The following is an 11,574-nucleotide window of genomic DNA, read 5'->3' as shown; positions in this document are numbered from 1 at the left end:
TATGTTGTCTCAAAACCAGGTTATTTATTGGTATGTACACACACACACACACACACACACACTCACACTCATACAGACCCATACACCCATTCCTGATGCACTGTGTCGGCAGTACGGTACTGAGAAGGGACCTGAAAAGATACAGGAAGCTGGTGAGGGGGTATGGGTCACAAGTGACTCCCCAAATAAAAAGTATATTGACTGTGAGGCAAGGGATACACCAAGACAAGAGCCTTCCATCACTGTACGCATCACCTCCCTGCAATAATCCCAAGATGCCCCGAACAGACCTGGGTCCTGCCAGCAGCTGCCTTATGACATGACTAATTAAGATAGGGTTGAGTTGTAGAGGAGAGGCTGGGGCTGAATTTCCCACTATGCTAGCCTATCAGAGTTCCCTGAAGGAGTCAGATGGCCTTGTGGTCTCCAACTTCACCAATCTTAGGAATCTGGGGTTTCTCCATAATCTTAACATCCATTACCCAGGGATAGGAGCTCTTTCTCTCCATCCAACTTATTTTCTGCTCAAGAACTCCTCCAGCTCCATTCCCAGTGGCCTGACAGACAGGAAGGGCAGGGAACAATGAGGGAGAGCAAGGGAAGTTGGATGCCTTGCCCATACCCATGGGAGCCCACCCAGCCCCACCACTGGTAGACCTCTCCTCTACTGAAAAGTAGCAGAAACCTGTAAGCCTGGTACTGCCCCAGGCTCCAGCACTCCTTCTGGACAGGGTGCTCTGACCCATCATCCCACCTGCTAGCCTAGCCACCACTCAGAATCCAAGTCATCAGCTTGCAAACCAGCTGCTCAGCCACCTGCAGGGTAGCGCTTCACTGGCTCCTCTCCAGGAAACATGCTTCAGGCACTTTTCCTCTCCTTTCACTTGGATGAAACCTTAGGTTCCATCAGCTCACCCTGAACTTGGGTCCCAGACACTTCCAGGCACCTTGGCAGGATGAGTACATGGGTTAAGAAGAGGGATTTCTTGGAAATAACATTCCTACCAAAGCAGGACCTGTATCCCTCAGCCCTGGATGCTGCCGTGCTACTGGGGAAAGCAACTGAAACTGGGCAGGTCTCAGGAATTTCTGGACGAAGCAGTCCCTGCACACCAAAAGAGCCCTGAACAAGGGGGTAGTGGTGTGGGGACAAGCAAGAGAATGACAGTCTTCACCAACACTGGATTTCCTGGACCTAGGACATGATTCACTACAGGGGAATCTTTATTTTCTTCCTGGGAGATCAGAGGAAGGAAGCCTCAGATTACCTTTTTCCCGAACCAGACTTTAAGGTCAATGTATATACTCAATCCACCCATTAGGTATATTCTTACGGGGCTGGAATTATCAAAGAAGTGGGGCAGAGGGGGACAGAAAGGGAAGGAATACTGGGAGCATAGCTGGCAGTGCAAGGTTAGCTTGATCCACAGCCAAGATCCACACAGTTCCCTCTCCCCGCAGCCCAGCAGCAGCTCTACCCTACAGCTGGGGCAGGAGGCATTCCCGCTGCCATCTGGGCTTAAGGCTGCCACAGGCCATTGGCTCTCCCTCTAGCTGACCTGCCTGCACCTCTCACTGGGCAGGAGGGCTGAGTTTCCCCATCCTTACGCTTGGTGTTTGGGATTCAACTTAAACCAGGGCCTAGAATCTCCACCTTAGCCTTCCCTCTTCCCAGGTTCATCATCCTGAGGAAGAATGGGGCCTTCTACAGCCCTTCCCAGCCCCCAAGGAGGTCCTGGAGGTGAGGCAGGAGCTGCAGCTATGCAGATGAGTTGGGGGAGGGATAATGGTGAAGGTGCCAAGAGCAGATGTAGACCATCTAGTACAACCAAGAGGCGGACAGAAACCAGAAAGCCCAATAACCCAAGCAAGGCAGTCTGGAGTGCCGTTTTCTCGAAAGGGCCATCCCCAGCCCTTGACGCTGTGTCCTGGTCTCTGGTGGAGTTTGCAGTCCAGACCAGCTAGATGCAGAAGAGGGAAGGTGGAGTCCATCCATCTTGGGCTGCCTTCCTCTCCCTCCCGCAGACCCACAAGCATGGACAACCTGGTTGCCTCCACAACACCAGGAAACCCAGCCACATCCCGGAGAGCCTTACAAGGGACACACGTTGGACCTGGGGTAGAGGGATGGCTAGGGGGTAGACAGTATATTCTGAGATATGAGACTAGGAGCCGTGGGAGTAAGGGGACCGAGCAGGAGGGTTAAGGGCTCTCCGAGCCTGTGAAACCAAGCAGAAGGAAGCTGGCCTTGGGGCCTGTAGCTAGTCCCGGAAGGCGGAGAGCATGTGTCCGTAGAGATAGTGAGAGTGTGCTAAAAGAGAGAGAAAGAGACAGGCGTTGCGCGGTGAGCTGGCAGTGAGTCCCTGAGAGACGGGTTGCAAGGTATCTGCGGCGTGCTCGCAAACTCCAAGCGCCCAAGGCCAAAGAAAGCAGAAGGGGTAAGCCGGGCACTGGGCGCGAGCAGGGCGGGAGCGGCACTGCCGGCCGGAGGCCAGGGACAGGTGCGGGGAGGCCTTGTGCGGGCGGAGGGCGGGCCGAAGAGCGCCCGTGCCCAGGGCCTGGCCCACTTACCCCGAGCCACGGGCACAGCCCCGTCAGACCCGGGGCGGGAGGCGGGGTCAGCAGGAGTAGGAGGCGGGGTCAGCAGGTCCGAACCGTGGAGGTCTCCAGTCTCTGCGCCCCCGCCGTCCCGGCTGGGAGGAGTCGGCAGCCGCGGGAGAACACAGAGCGGCGGGTTAGTGCGCGCACAGCTCGCCCGTGGGGCCTTCCCGGCCGCGCCTGCCCGCGGCGGCCGTTAGTTAGTGCAGCGCCGGCGCGGGAGCTGTGCACCCGCCTCGGCCTCGCCTGAGCGCCAGCGCCCGTCCCACTCCGCCGCCCGGGCACCTAAGTCCTGCTGGGCCGCGGCCATGCCCAGCCAGCCTGCCACTCACCTTCAGGCATGATCTTCTTTGGCGGGGCCGGTGGAGGCTGCAATGGCCCCAGGGTGGACACGCGGAAGCCTACCGGGAGCGTTTCGGCAGAGGCGCTGAGCATGGCGCTGCCATGGTGGTCCCGCAGCCGGAAGCGTTTCCTCCAGGAGGGTGCGCGGCGGAACACCTTGTCCTCCCCCTGCACCGTGGGGACACGCAAAGGACCAGGGCTACCTTGGAACTGCCACCCTCACTCCCTGCCTGGGGTAGGACAGTCAATGGCTGGTTCTAGGGGTACCTTTCTCTTCGGAAAGAAGCAAGCAAGGTCACGTCCGCTTTTAGGCCCTCAGCTTTTCCTTGTGTAAAGTGAATGGGGCAAGTGGATGACTCCGGGGAGCCCTTGTGACTCTGAAGTTCCCTGTCTCTTGGCTCGCGGGGTGGGGTCCCCCTGTTCGGATGTGGCATCCTGCAGTTGAACTCTGTTTCTCTGCCCACCCCAATCATCTCAAACTGGGCTTGGGGTGCCCATTGACCTTTAAAGTATTCCTCCTCTCAGGCTCATCCATGGGAAGTAGTCACCAGCCAGCCTCCATTCACTCCTCCCTGCCTTTCTGGGGCCTCAGTATGGCTGCAGCACCGGTGTGCTGAAAGAGCGCTGGGTCAGGAGTCAGGAGACCTGGCTTCCATTTTATCAATACTAGCTATGTGACCCTGAGCAAGTAACCTCTCTGAGCTTCAGTTTCCTTATCTGTAAATGTGAAATAGGAATAACAGCATCTGCCCTACCTATTTCTCAGGCTGCCTATCCCTGAAGGGATCAGGGGAGAACATTGACCCATTGATAGTGATGGGTCAGGCAGATGGCCAATCAGAGGCAGGTTCCTCCAAAGGCTCCTGCTGTCTGCCCTCTCACCCATGCCAGCCAAGTCTCCAAAATAACTATCTCTGCCAGAGGGCACCCAGAGCCATAACTCTACAGGATGTCCCTCTGCACAAGCACCCACCCCACCCTTCAGAGCCCACATCCATCCTGCTTGGCAGCCATGCCTAATCCCCCTCAATGCTTATGTTCTTGGAACTGGTGCAGGTAGACCGCTAGCAGCAGGAATAAGAGACACTAACCCACCAGTTCTCACCTAAACAACCTCTCCCAACCCCATTAGGGTTTGTTGTTTGTGCTCTGAGTAGGCCAAATGCCCCCATCAGTTCTTAGCACCATGTATCTCTGTCATAGCATTCATCATAGCATTTTTAAATGCACTTATGAGATTATTTCATCAATTCCTTTCTCTCCCTCTCTTCCTCCCCCCACCCCACCCTTTCAAATTCTATGCTTCATGGGACAGAGATTATGATCTTTTTTGTTCCAACCAATATATCCGCAGACCTGAGTAGTGCCTGGGAACACCATAGGCCCTCGATAAATATTTGCTAAATGGCAGCTGGCTCCCTAGGCAGGCATCCCATCCCTGAGTTTATCAGGAACTTTCCTCATCATTTCTGTCTTCGCCATGATCCTATCTTTAACCTAATCTAGAGACCCTTCTCTTCTGCATGCTCTCTCTCTCTCCATTTCTATCTTCAGCCAACCCTAAGGACTAGTTTCTGTTTTTCTCCCCTGTCCCCTAATAGTCAGATGTTCTTTGTGTTCCTCATCTCCTCATTTCCCTTGAGTCCTGACATCCATGCATGGGAGAACTGGATATAGCCCTCCAGGGCCTTGAAGCTTGAGAGGGGAGACTGAGAACCAGAATTGTCAAAGGAAACAGTTGAAAGAGATAGCTCAAGGTTGCTGATGGTGTGCTGGATGGCTGGACAGGAGGCAGTCTCTTGGATCTCCACCCTCCCACCTGCCACTCCCCCTACCCCCAAATCTCACCTTATTCCTAGGACCTGGCCTTCTACTTAAGCTTCCTTTTAAAGAATCAGTTCCCTCCAGTGCCACACCTAGCTGCATCCCAGAAAGCCCACTACATTGCCAAGATGATGTCACCTACTCAGTAACCACCCCAATGCCTGAAGCCTGATAGGACAGCTGTCTCCACTTTTAGGAGGCAGCAGGAGGTAGGAAAAAGAACACAGGAATCAGATACACTTTTGCTCCAGTCTGGCTCTGCCACATGTCAGCCTGTGACTGCAGGTAAGTTATCTGTGACAGCAAGTAAGTTACCTCTTTCAGCTTCAATTCCTCATCTGTAAGATGGCATAATAACCTGTCTCACATGATGATTGTTAGCATAAAATAAGATGTCTGTCATCACTGCACCGCCATGCCTTGCCCAATGCCTGGCCCAGAGTAGGCATTCAGAGAATATTTTTGTTAGGATTGAAGGGGTAAAGAGTTTTCTAAATTAGAAAGCACCATTTAAAGATATATGGGAAAGCTGTATCAAAGAAAGCTTAGAACCTAGTGGGTGGGGAATAAGTAGGAGGGTCCACCTTGCAGGGGCATTGGGAAGATTCAGATCTCACAGTGGGGACATCTGGTGGGGTCTGGCAGTTTCTCTCCTTGAGTGGAATACACACACATACATATGTAATATGTGTGTGTGTAAATAACACACTCCAAATTTCAAGGCACCTCTGTGAAGAAAACACCCCTCCACAAATTCTGTATGTTTCTGAGTCTGTCCTATCTACCGAGGTGCAGTAGTCATTCCACAAAGGTGGGGTTTAGCCCTGTTAAACCCAACTAAGAAGAGACTAACTGATAAGCAGATAACACTAATGGTGTCCCACAAGGAGGCCCAGAAGTCTAAACAGAGGCATTGGTAGAGGTAGGGGTGCTGCAGAGAAAATGGGGATCAGAAAGAGTTCTGAATGAAGATGGAGAAGCTAAAAATAAACAGTCTGGGCTCTTTTTTAACTTGTTTGGAACCAAGGCAGCTAAGGCAGACCTGACAGGGAAGGCAGGCAAGGTTAATGGTAAGAAAGGGAGGAGGGAGGAGGGAGGGGAGAGGAGGCCAGGGCTGGGGAGGGGGCTGTGCCCTCAGGAAACACGTATGTTTTAGGAGGAGCATTGTGCTAGGAGCATCAATCTAGCATCCTAATGCTAGATTAGGAGCATCTCTAACAGGAGCATTATGGCTAGAACTTCGGAGTCTTCCAAGACATAGTCCAACCTGAACTCAAGGAGAAGGCCTGATGAAACTCAGTTGGAAGGGACTGTTTCTTCAGTGACCTGGGGCATAAGAGTAAAACTAGAAAGGAAGCTGGGATGATAGAGGCCTGAGCCATGTGTTTAGCTGTGTCAGACTGCACTGAGGAACATGTGAGCAAACCTGTCATTTAATGACCTCAGAATAATGTCTACCTCCAAACAACCACACTATTGGATGGGTGGGAAACTTAGCAGGCTGGAGATATGCTGTGCTCACAGCCCTGAAGAGAGGGGCTCTAAAAGATAAAGAAAAAGGTATGATCCCAAAGAGATGACCTTTGGGGAAAACCTCTGATCCTGTGTGGTTAGGAGGTTTAGGGCACAGAGTTGGGAGAGGCTAGAGGTACCCAGAAGGAGTTTCATAGAGACTTCTCCAGGCCTATTGCTAGGCCTGTCCCTGCCTCCCCAACCCCCTGATATCATGCCCATCCTCTATGACTCTCCTCCCTTAGGCCACCCCACCAGTCATTAGCCCGAGGAAAGCAGAACTCATGAACTCCAACAAACCAACAGTGACCAGTTCACAGCCAGGTACTCACATCATCCAGTTTCCGGTCTGTGCCTAAGGCCAACAGGTTGTTGAACTCTCTCTCCATCACCTGGCGTGCCTGGAGTCCACAGGGTGAAAGGGGGAGAGAAGGGAGGGGCTATAGTTAGTGACCTCTAATGCCATCTTTCACCTGTTTCCTAGGGGGTCCAAGGGCAGAGATGGGGTTTTCAGTGCATTTAACCCATTAGCCCTTGATGCCGCTCCTTTGAGCTAACCTCGGTGTCCTCTGAGAAGTCAAAATGTTAACCTTACAATTTTTTTCATATGGAGCAAATTAGAAAACTATAATTTTTTTAAAAAGTAGGATCATAGAACACGTGGATGGACAGACTTCACCTACTGGGGAAAAACCCCCCACAGTTTGTCTCTGTAAGGGAATATCATGCCATACTATCTTTCTGGAGGGGTAAATTAAGCATGTAGACCATGGATAATGAAGATTTAACTTATTTAGATTATATAAATGTATTTTATAAAGTTCCACATCAAAAATTAAACTTAGGAAAACTGCTCAGTCATGGATATTGGTGGCCCTTGGGCTGAGTGGGGCATAAAGGCCTTCTCTATAGGCCTCCCAGCAATTTCTCGCTAGGAGATTTGAGAAATGCCAGAAACAAGAAAATTTTCAAAATTACCACCAGATATTCTGAACCATTTTTAATGAAGGATTCCATATTGGGTCAGATCCTACTTCCCCTAATAGCTAAGCTAAATGAACGGGTCAGAATAATAAGAACGTTTAGAGAGCAACAGAGAGTAGCCCTGCTACTCTTTACAGATGTACTGCTGTCCACAAAAACTGGATGTATTTAGAGATAGGAAATGAGAGAAAAACAAGCCCATTTCTGGGTAGATAATATTAACCATAGAATTCTGTGGGGACAGTCTTTGTTGGTATTGGGAACATAATATTTTTTTAAGTGATCAGAAAGGAGAAGCATAGTTAATTTTCAAGTATCCAGGTGACACTGTTCCTCTGGGTAATGAAAGGTGACTATGACATTTACAAACTTCAGAAACATTTCACAAAGTTGTATGAGTGGGCAAGAAAGCAGCTGATGGGGTTGGAAATGGGCAAGCATAGAAAAATTGCATTGGGATTTCCCTGGTGGCGCAGTTGTTAAGAATCTGCCTGCCAACTCAGGGGACATGGGTTCAATCCCTGGTCCGGGAAGATCTCACATGCCGTGGAGCAACTAAGCCCATGTGCCACAACTACTGAGCCTGCACTCTGGAGCCCACGAGCCACAACTACTGTGCCCGCGTGCCATGCAGCCATATATAAATAAATAAATAAAATTTAAAATGACTCCTTGATTAAAATAAGAAAAATTGCAGCTTGGGGGAAATCTCAGCTCTTCCTAGAGAGCGAGGGGAATCTGTGCTATCCATTCTGACTGGTTGGGATGGGTCATTGCAGAGAGACTATAGGATGACCTGGCCCTGTGTGCTGCCATCACCCCTAAAAGGCCAACACTCCACCCAAAATTACAAGACAACTCAGCCCTATCCTCACACAAGCGAAAACTCGTCTGCTCCCAGAATAGCTTGTGCAGCTCTGGTGGCTGAATTTCAAGAGATCTGACAGCTGCAAACAGTCCAGACAAGGGCAGCTAAAATGATCAGGGCATGGAGACAAGTCTATATGAGGAAAGGCTAAAAGAATTAAGACCACTCTGTCTGAAGAAACAAAAGCTTGGACCCAGAGGCAACACAATCAGAGTTTATGAAATCACAGAAGGTGAGAGCTAGTCAAATACAAATACCCGTACTAAATCGTAGACAATTAGGATGAGGCAATTCTCTTCCCTGGGGGAGCCGACTGTGGGTACATTTAGGACAAATAAAATTAGGTAGTACTTTACACAACAGGTAGTAATTCTAGAGTCCATTACCCACAGGAAGTTAAAAAAGCCAAACATATAAATAGGTTCAAGAGAATTTAGGTATATTCTTAGATGACAGCTCCATAATAATTATCAAATGTAATGGAAGGAGATGTCTAATCTTTTGAGCTGTTGACAGGGAGGCAAAGCCCTGGCACGGAGAAGCTCTGGGCTGTGTTATTTGGTATATTTAACTTTCTAAAGCCTAGGGACCCAGGAACAGATCCCTGGGGCGGGGGGTGGGGGGGGAACAAAGGGGATATGGGTTCTCTGGTCCTTGTGGGCCCCAGCGCTAGTTTTCTTCTATGAATAGTCAGGTCAGGGAAGCAAGTAGAGGAAAAGTCTCAGCCGTAAAGATGGGGCTGGGAGGAGATGGGGGTGCTCACTGCAGTGTGGGGATTAACACAGTATTCCAGGCCTGTGGTGAACGTGCTCTGTATGTGAAGGGCACTTGTTTCCTAGGGGGGCTTGGTTATGCACAGGGACCACTTGGAGGTTTGAGGACATTTGTGATCCCCTCTAGAACAGGCCTCCAGAAAGCCCTCCCACCAATCCATAAACTTGCGCATATCAGAGGGAGAGAGAGCAAGAGAGTGGAGGAAAGGGAGAGACCAAGATTGAGACTGATGACCAAGATCAGACTGATTGAGACTTACAGCCTACCTGGGTATTCTGCGTGGGTATCTGGAGGACCAGGGCCAACGTGTTGTGGTCGAAGTTCTCGTCCAGGGCCAGCAGAGCACCATGCACACCACTCTCATGCAGGTTTCCTGCATAGTCCCGGAGCCCAATAGACTGGACCCAATGAACCACCTGGTCGTTGGTCCAGACCAGCACATCTGGAGGGCAGGGGAAGAAAAGGAGCAGAAAGAGACAGGTTTGGCCAAGGCCCCTCCAGGGACAGAAATAGAGGTTCCTAGACCCAGAGCCCCAGTCCACCCTGTTCTCTTGGCTCCTAGCCACCCCTACCCCCTCAACTTTCCACATCTTCTTTCTGTCCTCCCTGGCACCTGGGCTCTTGGAGAACCAGCCCCACACCACTCCATTCTTGCCAGCCTGCAAGACTCAGGGTCAGGCTAATAGGCTTTCTCCCCAGAGCCCCTGTACCAGTCATCCACTGACCCCAGGCGGGAATGGCCCTCTTCTTATTCTTTCTACCTTCAAGGTCTCTCCTAAGACTTGCCTTTCTTTCCTGTCCAGCCCCACCCAGATCACCAAGTTCCACAAGCACTTTCTCACACCAGTCTGTAGCACTAACCCAAGGGGATCACTGCATTTGTCTCGTTGGTGGCCATCGTCTAATGTGTTGGGGAGGGGGATGTTGCAGCTGATTGGGCAGGGGCTATTTTTCCTCCACCAGATGGCAGCATCCTTTGGGCATGGATTGCGTCTCCCTCAGCAGACTGGGAGCTCCCTGCTCCCTAAGGGCTGTGTCTTCCCTCTTAGATTTGGAGCTTCCCTGTGGCACAGAATGCCTCTTCTCCCTTCACTCAGCCCAAGGCAGGGATCAGTGAGGCAGGTCCCTGCTCCCCCAAGGCCGCTCCCACCACAACTTTCAGAGGAGGCTCTATTGAGCCTGACAAGCTTACCCTTGATCTCATGCTGGCTTTCTTCCCGCCTCTTCTCCAGCTCCTTCCGGTCATAGTTCAGTCTCTTCAGACACATGATGCCATACTGAAGACTGGTTCTGCAGGCACACAGTCCCCCTGAGCCAGAGCCTCAGTGGGGCCACGTTTCTACCACATCTGCCCCATATCCAGCAACAACCACAGCCCATCAAGACCTATATGCTCCAGCACAAAGAGCATCACAGCCCACTCCTTCTCCTCCTTCCCCCAGGGCTTAGACATAATCCATCACAAGGCCACTTCCCTCTCTCTGCCTACCCCAAGCCCTCCCTCTCAGCCAGGGTGTGGGCCTGCTTGACAAAGGAAAGTTCTTTGAATGATAGCAACATATCCCTCCCTCTCCAGGCACTGGAATGACAAAGAACCCTACAGATATTCTTTTGTGTCCCCATTTCACTCAGAGTCCTTACAATGGCCTACAATGTGATATATGATCTGCCCCTATACTGAGAGCCCTGCTGTTCCTCAAACATGGCAGGAACGCTTGGCCTATGTGCTTTGGGGCCTTTGCAGTGGCTGCTCCTTCTGCCTGGAACACACCCCCTCCCTGCCCCCCAGTCTGCTACATGGCTTACCCCCTTGTCTCCTTTAAGTTTTTGCTCAAATGTTATATTTTAAATTCAGTAGTTACCTTGTCCACCTGATTTAAAACTGCAACATCACCAGCACCACCAATCCCCCTGACTCTGGTCTAATTTTTTTTTCTACCACCTTTTATCTATTAACATTCTATATATTTATAATTCCTTGTCTGTCTCTCCCAGTTACAATGTAAGCTCCATGAGGGCAAGGAGGTTTGTTTTGTTCACTGATGTATCTCAAACACCTAGGATGGTGCCTGACACATTCCACAAATGTAAACACCATAAATGCTAAATGAGTGATGTGAAATAATTCACATAAAGTACTAAAAGTACTTTAAACTGTACCAGGTGCATAGTAAGCACTCAATAAATAATTACTAAGCCAGGCCACGAATCAAAGAATCCGTAGGTTAGAAGGGACCCCACACACTATCAGTCCAAGCTCCCCACCTAATGCAGGAGTCACCTCTGTAAGAGCCTTCTGAGTATTATGAACACCTGTGCCTAAATACCTCTGGTGACAGGGAACTCACTACCTCTTGATGCAGCTCATTCCATCTTGGGCAGCTTTCCCTGTAGTGTTCTTCATTAAACTTGAACACTACTCTGTCATTCAGCCTCTCTGGGTTTTGTCATCTACAAAGTGGAGGAATAAAATAGGTCTCTCCCAATTCCAAATACTTTTGACTCTATCATTGAGGCCATTGCTTTGTGAAGTTAAATTATGCTTGATTTCTCCCTACTTCTCTCCCCTCAGTTCTACCCAGGTAGCCCATCTGCCTAGAACAAACCCTTATAGCTCAGAGACACCACTTCTAAGGAATCCTGCTCAAGGCCACTGGTTTAAGCCTTGGTCC

The 11,574-nt window shown here is 50.5% G+C and overlaps 1 protein-coding gene across 2 annotated transcripts in view; it reads right to left on the bottom strand.

The window, feature by feature from the left end:
- Positions 1 to 11,574, bottom strand: part of PPFIA4 (PTPRF interacting protein alpha 4) — a 48,060-nt gene continuing 36,486 nt past the window's right edge. For both annotated transcript variants that reach the window (XM_060128935.1, XM_060128943.1), the window contains 5 exons: positions 10,095 to 10,192; positions 9,169 to 9,344; positions 6,609 to 6,677; positions 2,931 to 3,108; positions 1 to 2,311 (listed from right to left, as the gene is read on the bottom strand). In XM_060128935.1, coding sequence (XP_059984918.1) covers positions 2,262 to 2,311; positions 2,931 to 3,108; positions 6,609 to 6,677; positions 9,169 to 9,344; positions 10,095 to 10,192 — 571 coding nt within the window. In that variant the 3' untranslated portion in view covers positions 1 to 2,261. The remainder of the gene's footprint in view (positions 2,312 to 2,930; positions 3,109 to 6,608; positions 6,678 to 9,168; positions 9,345 to 10,094; positions 10,193 to 11,574) is intronic.

Source organism: Lagenorhynchus albirostris, chromosome 2 (assembly GCF_949774975.1).
Source record: "Lagenorhynchus albirostris chromosome 2, mLagAlb1.1, whole genome shotgun sequence".
Lineage (NCBI taxonomy): Eukaryota > Metazoa > Chordata > Mammalia > Artiodactyla > Delphinidae > Lagenorhynchus > Lagenorhynchus albirostris.
This window is presented reverse-complemented; position numbering and strand designations above follow the sequence as displayed.